At 36.7% G+C, this 14477-nt stretch overlaps 1 protein-coding gene across 8 annotated transcripts in view; it reads right to left on the bottom strand.

The window, feature by feature from the left end:
• The window catches only part of Nnt (nicotinamide nucleotide transhydrogenase), a 93621-nt gene that overhangs the window by 57282 nt on the left and 21862 nt on the right, over window positions 1–14477 (bottom strand). For all 8 annotated transcript variants that reach the window (XM_047555540.1, XM_047555536.1, XM_047555542.1 and 5 more), the window contains one exon: window positions 11195–11382. In XM_047555540.1, coding sequence (XP_047411496.1) covers window positions 11195–11382 — 188 coding nt within the window. The remainder of the gene's footprint in view (window positions 1–11194; window positions 11383–14477) is intronic.

Below are 14477 nucleotides of genomic sequence, written 5' to 3'. Positions count from 1 at the left end.
AGAGCACACCAAAACACTTATAAAAGGGGCTGGGGGTGTAGCTCTGTGGTAGAGCACTTGCCTGTCCTGCACTGGACAATAAGTTTAATCCCCAGCACAACCACATAAAAAGCATATATATATATATATATATGTATATATATACACACACACATAGAGAGATTATATATATATGCATATATATATATAAAGCATATATATATATATATACATATACATATACATATATATATATATATAGAGAGAGAGAGACACACATACACACAAAGATGGAGAACAGGAGGTGTGGACAGATTGTTTATAATGTATAACATAGGGGAAAAATACAACCAATGTTTCCTGCAAAATCTTCCAAATATAGAGTCTGGTGAGGGTCCTACAAATAAGGATAAAAGACAAATGCACATATTAAGTATTTTAAGACTTAACTGCAGAAGAGCTAATAAAAGAACACAGATGAAAGATATTTTCTTTTATGAAGGCACCATTGGGATTTTCTCTGTTGAAGTTCATTTCTGTTAAATTTATCATTTATCTGCAAAAGATAGAATATACAAAAAGGCCAAGACTATCACATTTCCTAACATTACCCCTCTTTTAAAAATCACTTGATAAAAAAAATTAAGAAAGAAATTTTAAAATATTTCCTGGCACAATCAAACTGGGTGAAAGATGTGACATGATGTCCAACATTATGAAATACTGCTTGCTCCTTTCTGGTTCATGGACATTAAGTTCCTCTGGTAAAGTTACTCAGTTCCTTCCCATTTGGAAGTTATTTCCATACTTTTTGCCAAGACAATGGCAGGACATCAAGCACTCACAGTCATCATTCAAGTAGTCATTCATTCATTGACTCAATTTGTAATTATGTAGTGACTCCCATGTGTAGACTAAGGAAACTTTTACTTATAACACTGAGGTCTGATTTTTTTTTTTTTTTTGGTCATGGATGAACTTAGCTAAAAGAGGTTGCATTCAAAGGTTAGTCAACAGTTAACATTACTAGAAATGCTGGGTACGTAAAGCACCTATCTGAAATTTTTAATTACATACTTTCCCAATTGGCCAGTCAGTATTTGGGGTGAACAGGAGTACTACAGGATACCGGAAGACCTCCTGGAACCTCAGTGTGTACCACGAATTGACTGCAGAATTTTTTTTTTTTGGGGTGCTGGGGATCGAACCCAGGGCCTTGTGCTTACAAGGCAAGCACTCTACCAACTGAGCTATCTCCCCAGCCCCCAACTCCAGACTTTTTAAAGGTTTCACGAATGTGCATTGTTTCTTGATGTATGCACAAATAAATTCACTATTAAATGTTATTGAATTTATAGTATATTTTCATAATCATATTTCTCAACAAATTTATACTGATATAATTTTAAAAGAATTAAAATGTGGAATTGCTAGAAAAATTACTAATTTCTAAAAACAGCTTCAACAACTTATTGCTATGAAGCAAAAAAATATATCATTGACTTCTCTACAACACTAAGTTCAAAAAGGGTAATGTACCTAAATGCCAAAAACTAAAAATTTACTGGAAAAAAAATTTGTAATATACCTCTCTCAATAAAACAGGTCTAACATGATCATCTGAAATCAATAAATTCTCAGACTCTATCTTATTGGGAAAAGAATCAAGCCATGGCAGACAACTTCAATCACACTAAAATGAAAAAAATATTAAGAAGAAACCACTAAAAATATTAAGATCAAAAAGACACCAAGATGAAATGGTTTACCACAAAATTTTATAATGACTCCAAAGAGCATTTAGCATTATTTACTGGAATTATTCAATGGCGTGTAATCATGGGGAAATTCTTCACTTCCTGGCCTGTGAAGCATCAAATTAGACAGAGGCTCAAGAAAAATTCTCTGCTTTAACTGAACATGATATACCTAACTCCATATTAGCAAATAGATTAGCAAGACAAATTATAGAATGTATTTATCCAAACCAAAATAGATTTCTCATGAACAAGTATTAGACAAGGATAGTTCTTAATGTGGTGTCGTACTGTATATTGATGAAATGTAAAATTGAGCAGGTAAAGAAAATCAACCTGAACTTCAGTGTTTACATAGCTTAGAATTTCATTATAACAACACTGTTAGTATCTACCCACACCCATTTACTCCTTTTGTCCCCACTCTGATTCCATTTCCTCCACACAGTCCATGAGCTTCAGGAAAGGTGGCCTCTGAAACCAATTCAGCAGCAAATTGGCTGGCCTAAGGGTAACCACATCACCTTACTGGTGACAGGCACAGAGATCCAGGTGTAACCTCATAGCTCTGCATACTTGAATTGGTGCAAAAATGGGCGCATAATTCAATTAAGAACAAGAGAAAGTTTGCTAAGGGCTTCTGAATAGATTTCTGGCCTTCTTACAAGGGATAAAAGGGACCATGAGGAGCAGCTTGTCTCATCCCCTGGATATTGTGTGGAACAAACTGGAGTCCTGAAGCTGCTGCTGCCTTCTACATTCCACTGAGGACAAGGTCAACTCAAAGAGTAGGACAAAGCTGAACGAGCACAAATGAGCATACCCAGAGTTCTCCTGACCAAAAACACTACTCCACATGCACAATTGAACTTTTTTCTGTTAACATGAACCAAGAAAACTGCCTTCTTGAAGCAGATCATGTTGGAATTTTGCTTCTGGTAGCCAAAGGCACTATAACTGATCTATACCAATGGTTCATATGAAATTTCAAGATCTTGGATGAAGTTTAAAATATTGGATCTTGAGCTTTAAAAAAAAAGTCATAGGTAAAGACATAATTTTTTTACACAAACATGTACATATGAGAAAAAAATAAATGGGTGTGGCAAGAAATTACTGAATATCTGAACATCTGATCCACAGACCCATTATTTAGCACATCTCTGATTCAGCCAGCTCCAAGGTGGGGTGAAGTACAGATGTGCCACCTCCATCACTATAAAGAGGCTATGGACAGATGTGCTCATGAACACCAGGAGATTCCAACCCAGGCCTAAATAGCTAAGCAAAGTGCCTCACATGTGAGCTCTACCCCTAGAACCAGAGAACAACTTTTTCTGCACAATCAATTATTTCTTTGCAGAAACAAAGAGAATGTTAGGTTGGCAAATAGTTGGCTTTTATAAATGGGATTCTTGAAGATGTTTCTATATGTAATACTATACTCACAAAATATGACTCCATCAACAGCATCTTTTAAGAGATTGGGGAAGTCTCTAAATATCTGTTTAAAGAAGAAATCTATAAACAAGCTTTTATCTCACAATTAGGGAACATGTATATAACAATTTTTCAATTATTATCTTAATAACTGATCTCACACAGCTACAAAATTTCATCTATATAAAAACCAAAGGAATCAAAATTTCATCATGACTTCATAACATATAGGAACAGGAAAATAATCTGCCAAACTTAGAAGGCATCACAAATAAGGCATTCAAATAAGGAAATATGATATTCTTATAGAAACTATGAGATTCTTTGTGTTCCTTCCATATATTTACTGTATGGATGTACATTAGCTACCAATATCCCTTCAAAACTGAGGCAATGAATATGTAGTACAAATTTCGATTTTATTGTTCTGATAATATAAAATAATTAAAAGGCTTTTTTAAAAAATAGAGCATTATTTATTTCCCTTCCCATATCTTTCAATTTAGGTAACAATGAGGTTAATTGGCAAAAGTGCCTTAAAAAATGATTATCTTCAAGCCAGGTGCAGTGAAGCACACCTGTAATCCCAGTAATTTGGGAGGCAGAGCCAGGAGGATCACAAGGCCAGCATGGGAACTTAGTGAGACCCTGTCTCAAAACAAAATTCTAAAAAGGATGGGGATATAGCTCAGTGGTACAGCATCCCTGTGTTCAATCCCTACTACAAAAAGAAAAAAAAAAGAGTATCTTCAGAAAATTCAGATAAAAAGCAGTTAAGTCATGCTTCTCCCCAAGGAATTCAATGCCAAACTGCCACCTAATACATGCTGGTATGTAACCTCAGGAGGGGACCCATCATCTCCAAGTTTCCACATAATCCTTGAAAAAGTATGGACTTTCATCACAGAAGCCAATAAACATCTTAGCCCTGAATGTCATGCACAAGACAAGGCATCATCAGTGAAAAAGGTATTATGCTAACGTTCCATGGGCCCTACACTGGGTTTTTCCTTCATCTATTCTTCAAAACATCTCTTCAAAGTAGAAATTTTTATCCCCATTTCAGAGATGAGGATTCTGATGTTCAGAGAGACAAATCAACAGTTAAGTAATGGAACCAGAATTTAAATCTATTTAACTTGGGGCTAAAACTATGCTTTTTTCCTCTGAGTTCCCAAGAATGGATTAAACATAAACAGATAAAATAACAAAGAGGATAAATGGAAAGAGACTGTTAGCTATGCACGGAAATCGATGTTTGTTTTGGGCTGAATTACACCACCACCCCTGCCCCCATTCATGTGGTGAAGCCTAACCCCCAGTACACCTCAGAATATGGCTGTATTTGGAGACAGGGCCTTTAAGAATGTGATTAAGTTAAACTGAGGCTATTACGGCCCACCCTAATCCAACCTGACTGGTATCCTCAAAGAAGAGAAAATTAGATACAAAAGGAGACACCAAGGATGCACACACAGAGAGGAAAGAACACAGCAACATACCACGAAGAGAAGCCCCAGGAGACACCAAAGACTGTGAGAAAATAAATCTCTTTTGTTTAAGCTGTCCATCTGTGGTATTTTGCAACAGTAGCCTTAAAACTAAGATAATGTTCTCTTATGCCTGGGCTCCTAACCAGGCAACATTTCTTAGCTTCCTTCACAGTTAGGTTTGGCCCGGTGATCGAGTCTTAGCAAAAGAAGTGTGTGCAGGAGTGACATGTGCCACTTGCAGCTCTCCTACACACACTTCTCCAATGAGCTGGTGCCCAGAATGACCTCCAGAGCCTCATCATGAAGACAGCAACACTGCCATAGCCTGAGTCTCCAGGTGACATTGGAAAAGAGAACTGCCCACCAATGTGTGAACCTACCTATCAATGTTAACTGAGCAAGAAGGAAATTTCTATAAATGTCACATTTTGGGGCTACTCTATGAGAGTTGGTAGAGCTAAACCAACCTAAATAATATTGAAGCACAAGAAAGTACAACAAAAATGGAAGACAGGAGATTCAGAAAAATGTATATGGTGGGAAGTGCCAGTAAGTGAGTAGCAACCAACTATCAGTGCCGTTTCACCACTGAGGCAGCCTCAACCTCCCAATCCTTCTCACCTCAGGCACTGCCAGAGAGGAGAGCATAAGCCTTCTTGAGATTGCAACATACTTCAGGAGAAATAACAGAACAAACTAAAACAAAACTCTATGTCATAAATTTTCCTAAAAGAACATTTGTTAAATTTGACCCAGTCACTCAATAAGTTTCTTCAAACACACCCTAAGAAATCAAGACAGACAAATGGCAATGGAAAACTCCAAACTCCTGGCATTCTTCTCCTGATGACAAGTTGCCCTGCCTGTGCTGAAAGCTACCAAGAGGTGTGTAGACAGCCTGTGGTTACTAACCCTAGATGTTGCAACATGGAAGTATTTCTCCCTGTCCTTCAAAAATTCTCAAAAGGAATGAAAACTTTGTGGAGGTAATTTTACAAAATTCCATATAGTCATAAAATAGATGTAAGGAAAGATGGCGGACAAATCAGATAATCAGTTTCTTAAAAGTAATATAATTCCAAAGAAGTCAGGAATCCCTGATATGTAGTCTACAGTTTTGACTTCTAAAATTAAAACAGACCAGGCAAAAAGAACAACCTGAATGCTGACTTTTGGAAAAATCTTTGTGGAACTACATAAATGGAGAGTACCAATTATTATTGTATCAATTATTCTCCTGTCTAAAAGTATAATTTTGCAAATTACTGTGAAAAGTCTTTTTTTTTTTTTTTGGGGGGGGGGTGCCAGGGATTGAACTCAGGGGTACTCCACCACTGAGCCACATCTTAGCCCTATTTTGAGAGAGGGTCTCTGTGAGTTGCTTCGTGCCTCACTGTTGCTGAGGCTGGCTTCAAACTCAAGATCCTCCTACCTCAGCCTCTAGAGCCACTGGGATTACAGCCACTGTGCCCCACTGAAGTCTTTTTTTTTTTTTTTAATTAAAAACAAATTTTTTTGTTCTAATTAGTTGTACATGACAGTAGAATGCATTTATACATTTTGATAGATCATACATAAATGGAATATAATCTCATTTTCTGATTATACATATTGTAGGATCACATCAGTCTTGCAGTCATATATATATACATGAGGTAATAATGTCTGTTTCACTCCACTATCATTCCATCCCTCATACCCCTTCTCCTCCCTTCACTCCCCTCTACCTAATATAAAGTAACTCTATTCTTTCCTGTCACCCCCACTCATTGTGAATTAGCATCCGCGTATCAGAGAAAACATTTGGCCTTTGGTTTTTTGGGTTTGGCTTATCTCACTTAGTATGATATTTGAAAAGTCATTTTTACACTATGATTGTACTTCATGTGAAAAACAGATTCGAAGAAACAGGTGGCACCAGAAGGAGAATCGATGTTGCAACTTTCCAGGAGACCGCAACATCTCTTAGGTTCAGTCTCATATATGTAAGGCCACAGCATATCAAAGGAAACTAACTCTCTCCCAATTCTCCAGTCATGGAAAATCACCACAAATGTCCTCTAAAAGGTGTATTTTACAGACCCTATCTGGTACTGATAAAAACCCTAATCTAGATTCCATAAAGAGGTCCGAGTATAGATGGCCTAAGGAATTATAATTTATAATTAAGCACTGGATATCTTCCTTCCTGACAAGACACTTTCTGATTCCTAAACAGATCTTTCACTATTTCCTAATTCAAACTCCTGAAAGGCCTAGCTAGCCTCCTCAAATTGCAGACTGGGCATGTGTCCTAGTTTTGAATAATTTAAGAAAGCTAAGTTTCCACTCTTAAATTAGCCTCTGCAATGTTCCTACCTCAAAGTGAGCCAATAGGGTGTGCTATCTTTCTTTAGATAGCACCAGAAAAATGAAAGAGATCGTACCAGTCAAGATCTAAGGAAAGCATTCAGAATTAAGAGCTCAGCAACATTTGCTGAACCGCTATTGTGTACACAGTGCTATGCCAAGTACTGGCCACGACAGGGACAAATGGAACATTCCTGCTGCACTCACAGGGACACAGAACACAGGATGTATTGAGCACTGCTATAATACAAAGCACATGTAAGGCAATATGAGTACAGAAAAAAAGAGCATCTACTGAGTAGAGCACAGTAGACACCATGGAGGAAGAGCTGAGTGGAGTGAGACTTCAAAAGGCAGGGAAGAGCAGGAATGGCATTCCAAACAGAAGGAACAGACATGCAAAGATATAAAATGTCTTAAGGTAAAAGTTGCCCAGGACACAGTCAATGCAAAATCATTATGATTCCTCCTCACCCCACCTCAACACTCCCTTCCCACTAACCTACCTAACAGATTTTTAACTGGACTCAGTTCCTTCCTCATAAAATATTTTAAGTCTCTCTACAAGGGTTCCAAATCATAGGGGTACAAAAAAATGTCTTGCATCTTAAAATCTTAATAGAAAAGCCTGAACATTTCCAGGAAGGCAGGGCTGACTAACTTTAACGATAGCTTCAAGGTCAATGAACTGGACAGGAAGACTGGGAACTTTCTCTTCTGTGCACGGCACCAGAAAATGGGACAGTGGATAGGCTCTATCCTGAAGTCATCTGCATAAGGAGACATTTTCACCTTGAACCCATCACCCAACCCAGCAGGGGAACTAGATGAAAGTAGGAGATGTCAGGCAGCATGACAATTAGCTGGCTGCAGAACTATTTCATTCCATGTACGATCTACATGTAAGTACAAGGTGATTCTCTTTTTAAGTCCACTGACTGATATATACTCAAGAGCAATGAAAATTTATTGACTCCTTAAAGTTGCTACCTGAAAACAGCTATGTGCCCATGTCCCTCTTTAACATTCTGATCCATGCCAGATCTACAATCCAGCCTTCCATGGATGCTGGATCACAAAGTCTCAGGTTAGAGAACTTCTGACAGCTGATTTAATCCTCTTTGAATCCACTCAAGGAAAACTTGAGAACAACTGCTGTTCTCGGCTTTCAGGAGCTGGACCACCCCGCCATCAGGTGACCCATGTAAAGGTTCAGGACATAAACCAATAATGGTACAATGCCAAGGACAGTTTTCCAAGGGCTGTTTGGACCTTTACATAATCTTTTCAATTGTTTTTCAATGCTCAGGCTTTCAATGTTCAGTCCCCCCAAAATATGAAAGATCCTTAGAAAAATCACCTTTATCTTTATGATATTATAATTAACTTTACTTTTTGTTTTTTTCCAGAAAGCCTTTGAGAGTGAGTTCTGGGTCAATGTACCAATCAAGGACTTCAAGCAAGTTTAATATAAAAATCGTGGCTTGGGAAAACAGGAAAAGCTGAGCAGAACAGATTAACAAAACTCTTCAATGAGTCTTCAAGACCATCTCATACAATATAACTCTTCACTAAAGCACACTTGACTATAAACTACTTATAAAAAATAAGTTATTATAGGAGTAGATCCTAAAATTCAGTATGTGTTTATACAAGAAGTCTTAAGTTCTATCACTTAACTGCCACCCTATATAATCAATAATAAATCTAGCCGGGTGCGGTGATGCATGCCTGTAATCCCAGCAGCCCAGGAGGCTGAGGCAGGAGGATTGCAAGTTCAAAGGCAGTCTCAGCAACAGTGAGGCACTAAGCAACTCAGTGAGACCCTGTTTCTAAATAAAATACAAAATAGGGCTGAGGACGTAGCTCAGTGGTCTAGTGCCCCTGAGTTCAATCCCTGGTACCAAATTAAAAAATAAATATATATATATATATATATATATATATATATATATTTACATACACACACACACACACACACACACACACAAAATGTCCAAATTATTCCCGTTCTTTTATTAGAGTATCTGTTAACTAAAGCTAGTTTCCATCCTTGACTCCATTAGTAAATGTTTTAGTGCCCTCTGCTGGCCAAATGTTACATCTAATCAACTTGTCACTTCACTCACTCCCCAATACCTCTCAATGGTCAGATGGTGGTCTCCCCATCTCTTCTCTAAATATACCTGTCTAAGAGATAAACCAGCAGCATTTGCCAAAATGAAGGGCAGGATCCTGAAGTGCTCCCCTGCTGCTGCTTGTGTGAGACTTCTATCCTGACTGACAGATTTAATAAACACCATCCTAGGTCAATGGTTCCTGATCAGCATTCACCTCTAGTACTAAGCCACAGGTCTCATTCCTACACTCACAGATGCTTCCACATGCTGAGCCCAAATCACCTTCTTTCCTGTGTGCCTCACCTGGCCAGCTCTGGTGGGATGAGGCATCTGGAAGGACTAGCTCCCCTATCATTTGGGCAAATAGAGGACAGAAAGACTTGGAGAACATGTTTTCCCACAGAAACTCATAGATCTCATGTCAATTGATTCCCTGTCCTTAGGTTGATATTAGCCAGATTGTCTTAGTGAGGGAGGGTGACAAGAGAGAATTTCTCCTCACCCCGTCCCTATGACAAAGAAACTTCTAATTCTCCACAGTCCTCTGGAGAAAATTAGCTCCCTCAGCAGGAACAAACACAATCAACCATGAATCCTTTAAGGTCTTCTTATCTGGACTGCTTTCTTTCAGAAAGGAAAAAATTAGAGTCAGCATGGTATTTATTATTCAATAACAGAAGGAAAGAGCAGGGGAAAAGGAAAGAATAAATAGTGGAAAGTTTCTTTGTTACAATATCTTCCCAGAAGAAGCCACTATTTACTGATTAATAAAAGCTTATCAATTTCACATCATTCACTGAGTATAAAATATTATCTAGAAGATGTTGTGAAGGGTCTAAAAAGTAATTCCTGCTATTGAAAAGATCACAATTTGGTTAGAAAGAACAAACATGTCAAAAAAAAAAGTAATTAGAAAGTAACAGAGCACCATATCCTTAAGTAAAAATGTATACTGGAAATTCTACCAATATATACATACACACACAAAGTTCCCCTATCACTCTCTCTCTTCCCCTCTCTCTCACGTATGGAAAATGATCATCAAAATATTAGAAATGGGGCTGGGGATATAGCTCAGTTGGTTGAGTGCTTGCCTTGCAAGCACAAGGTCCTGGGTTCAAATCCCCAGCACCACAAAAACAAAAACAAAAACAAAAAAAATATTAGAAATGGCAAGGCACAGTGGTGCACACCTGTAATCCCAGTGGCCTAGTAGGCTGAGGCAGGAGGATCACAAGTTCCAAGCCAGCCTCAACAACTTAGCAAGGCCCTAAGCAACTTAGCAAGACCGTATCTCAAAATGTAAAATAAAAATAAATTTTAAAAAAAGGGGGGATAACTGGGGATGTGACTCAGTGGTTAGGCACTCCTGGGTTCAATCCCCAATATCAAAAACATGTATATATAGGGCTGGGGAGATAGCTCAGTTGGTAGAGTGCTTGCCTTGTAAGCACAAGGCCCTGGGTTCAACCCCCAGCACTGCAAAAAAGAAAAAGAAAAAAAAAACATATATATATATATATATATATATATATATATATATATATACACACACACACACACACACACACACACACACACACACACAAGTAATGGTCATCTCTGGTAGAACTTCTGATCATCTGTACATCCATACTGTTTGAATTTTCTACAATAAGAACATAGCATCTTAAAAAAGAACAGAATATTAAAAATTTATCAAAATTTAAATAGAAGTACTAGGAATATAATATGGTACAAGGAGAATGAGCTATGAACAGGGTTATATAAAACAAACTGGAAGAAACATACCAAATTATTCATGACTGTTATCTCAAGGGCTACAATGATTTGTGTTATGTGCTCTCTCATTTTCTAGCACTTTTATAATAGAAAAATTGATCTTCACTTAAAGGAATTCAAATATTAAAAAGTTATTCAAGGTTGGGGATGTAGCTCAGACAAGGTCCTGGGTTCAATCCCCAGCACAAAAAAAAAAAAAAAAAAAATTCAGCCTTAGCTTTTAAAAAGTTATTAGTATAAATGCCTTAAAGATACCATTTTCTCAGTGGCATACCTGGGATAAGTGCTGTGCTGATGAGGATGTCCACCTCCTTGCACTGCTGGGCAAAGAGCTTCATTTCAGCTTCAATGAACTCTTTGGACATCTCTTTTGCATATCCTCCCTGTCCCTCACCCGATTCCTTCAAGTCCACCTCCAAGGGCTCAGCACCAAGAGACTTAAACTGTTCCAAAGCTGCAGCTCTAGAGTGATTATTGAAGAGAAACCAGTTGTTATTTTAGGCTCCTGATACATGAATCAAGATCTTCATTTACATACACATTTTAAAGAATGCAAACTACATATGGTCAAAACTTGAAAACTTCTTTTGGTGTCTCTGATTGAACTGACTCAAGTATTTTTTTCTTAAGGCAGGTGATACTTTCATGATAATATTTTTTCTGGGGATAAAAATATGTTGCAACTTAACCACTTGGTAAAAAGACTTTCACTATTGACAATTCCAGTAATTGGTTAAGTTCCTTGTGGCCCCACTATTGATAAAGATGTGATATCTGACATACACTGAAATTTTATATCATTCATACCACTCATTTGTAAATGTTGTGAGTTTGTTCTTATTGGGGGCTTTTCCCACATCAATGACTCCTTTACATTGAAATATTTTAACAAAGTGATTTTCACCTCTAGTCCTCATTAAATTGTGAAAGTAACCTATAAATGGTAGTAAACTGTAAAATGTGAAAAGTCAAGTTACATAAAAATAACTTACATAAGTTACATAAAAATAAATTCAGTTTAAAAATGAATAAATAAATGTTACCCAACCACTATAGGTCAGTTGGAAAACTGGAACCAACAAAGAATTCAGTTCTGTGATGGTACTCACTAATATCCATTCCACTACAATAAATCTCAAATCTCCTTAATGGCAATGATCACTTGAAGCATATGTCAAAAATTCCCAGGCCCCTTCCCAAAACCACCGAATTATAATCTCCCACAGAGAAGCCAGGAGCTATATTTTTAGCAAGAACAGAAGGTCATTCTTGTCATCAGGGAAGTTTGGGAAACCATGGTCTAAGCCAATAAATCCCTAGCAACCATCATGCTCTGAAGTGTGTACATAAAGGGTAGGACATGCAGTCCATGCTGAGCAAGAAGTTCTCTCTCGCTAGCTTCATTAACAGGCATGGGCAGACCCAGAATGCCTCTGCAGGTCAAGCTGCCAGCACAAGTGGAATCAGCCTTATGAGGAAGCCAAAGCTGAGGAGAGCAGAGAAGAAAGACAGAAAGAGCTGGCCTTCAATAGGACCAGTGAGCAGGTGACTCTAGTGTGAAAAGAGAGTCCTTCCCACAGAATTTCATTAAGGACAGAGAATGCATTGTCTCAGGGTTTAAGCCAATTTGAATTGGTATTTTCCATTCATCAAAGCCACAGGACCATCTTTAAAAAGTTTCAAAAATGTCTGCTGCTATTAATAAAAATTAAGATGGATTCAAAATTATACATGTAACTATATATATGTATAAAATGACACATATATTATAAAACCCCAATTTCATACAAAAGGTATATATACATAAAACCTAAGAAACTATACCAAAATATCATTAGCAAGTACATCTGGCCAGTAGTATTATAAAAGGTACTTTAATTTTCTTTTCTAGTTTCTTTGTATTTTTCAATAATGAACACATACCACTAGACACATAAATGCTATAAAGTACAGCTTTCACTTATTGTTATGGACATATGGACCTTAACATTTATCACGTTTCTGCGAGTTTAACATCTCTCTTGCTCATAATATTCTAAGTATGAAAGGAATACACATTGTATGAGTTTCTTTAACCCTAAAAAGACAAATCTATAGTGATAGAAAGCATATACATGGTTGGCTGAACCAGGACTAACTGGGAAGAAGCACCAAGCAATGTTTTGAGATAATAGAAATATTCTGTATCTTGAAATGGTGGTGGTTTCACAAATGGTAACGTTCTTCAAAATTCATCAAACCATGTATTAAAAATAGGTGTATCTTCTTATATGTAAGTTATAGCTCAATAAAGTCAATTTTAAAATGAAAAATTAGAGAAATATAAATGCTATTTTGACACCTTTATTATTAAATCTTTGTTCACAAAACAATCTGATCACATAAGACTATTGCATCAAAATTTAAAGTGTATGTATTTTTCACCCTAATATTCCATTTCTAGGAATTTATCCTAAGGAAATAATGAGATATCTCCAAATACATGTTCTGAGAGAGACAAAGAGAAAGAGAGAGAGAGAGAGAGAGAGAGAGAGAATGAATATGAATCAGTCCTGGGGGAGGCTGGGCTGGTGTGGGCCATTAATTAACATGCCTTGTTAATGAAGCTAGCAGAGAACTCGCTCAGCATGGACTGCATGTCCTACCCTTTATGTACACACTTCAGAGCATGATGGTTGCTAGGGATTTATTGGCTTAGACCATGATTTCCCAAACCTCCTTGATGGCAAGAATGACTGGCTATTCTTGCTAAAAATATAGCTTCTGGCCTCTCTGTGGGAGATTATAATTCAGTGGTTCTTGGAAGGAGCCTGGAAATTTTTGACAAGTATTTCAAGAAACATATATTTATTATAATATAATATATATTATAATATATAATCTCCACCTATATCTCTCTATACAATTATATATAAGTGTATATAATTACTTTTACATATATACATATAGATACACAATATTGTTATATAGTAAAAATGTGCATTTTTGGAGGACTAGTTTGGTAAATCACTATCCTATACAATAGATTCCTATGCAGGCATTAAAAATATTTGTAGGTAAAGAAAGATCTTCATGATCTACTACTAAAGAAACTAAATAGTACTATTAGTAAAAATCTATTTTCTATTAATATATGCAAAAAGGAATATATATTAAAACGTTAATATTTATTTCTACTTTCATTTTTGTACTTTTAATATTAATATTAAATGTTAATATTTATTTTTACTTTTATTTTTGTACCTTTTTATATTTTTCTGAATGGGGAAATAATTACATGTTATTTTTATAAAGAAAGAAAAGTTTTTACATTAACTTTATAATACAGGTAGTAAGCACTATAAACACTATTATTAAGAGGGGAATCTCCCAGCAATTTTCTTTCTTTGTCTTTTGATGATGGACAGTGAACCCAGGACATAGTACATGCTAATCACATGTTCTAACACTGATCTACAGTCCAGTTCCTAGTCGCTGTTTGAAAAAATTCAAACATCACACCCTTTAATATCATAGGACAATGAGTTGTCCTTAAGTTTTTAAAATGTTTAACTGAA

This window comes from Sciurus carolinensis, chromosome 6, assembly GCF_902686445.1.
Source record: "Sciurus carolinensis chromosome 6, mSciCar1.2, whole genome shotgun sequence".
Lineage (NCBI taxonomy): Eukaryota > Metazoa > Chordata > Mammalia > Rodentia > Sciuridae > Sciurus > Sciurus carolinensis.
Note: the sequence above shows the minus strand (reverse complement) of the source record. Positions and strands in the feature narration are given on the sequence as shown.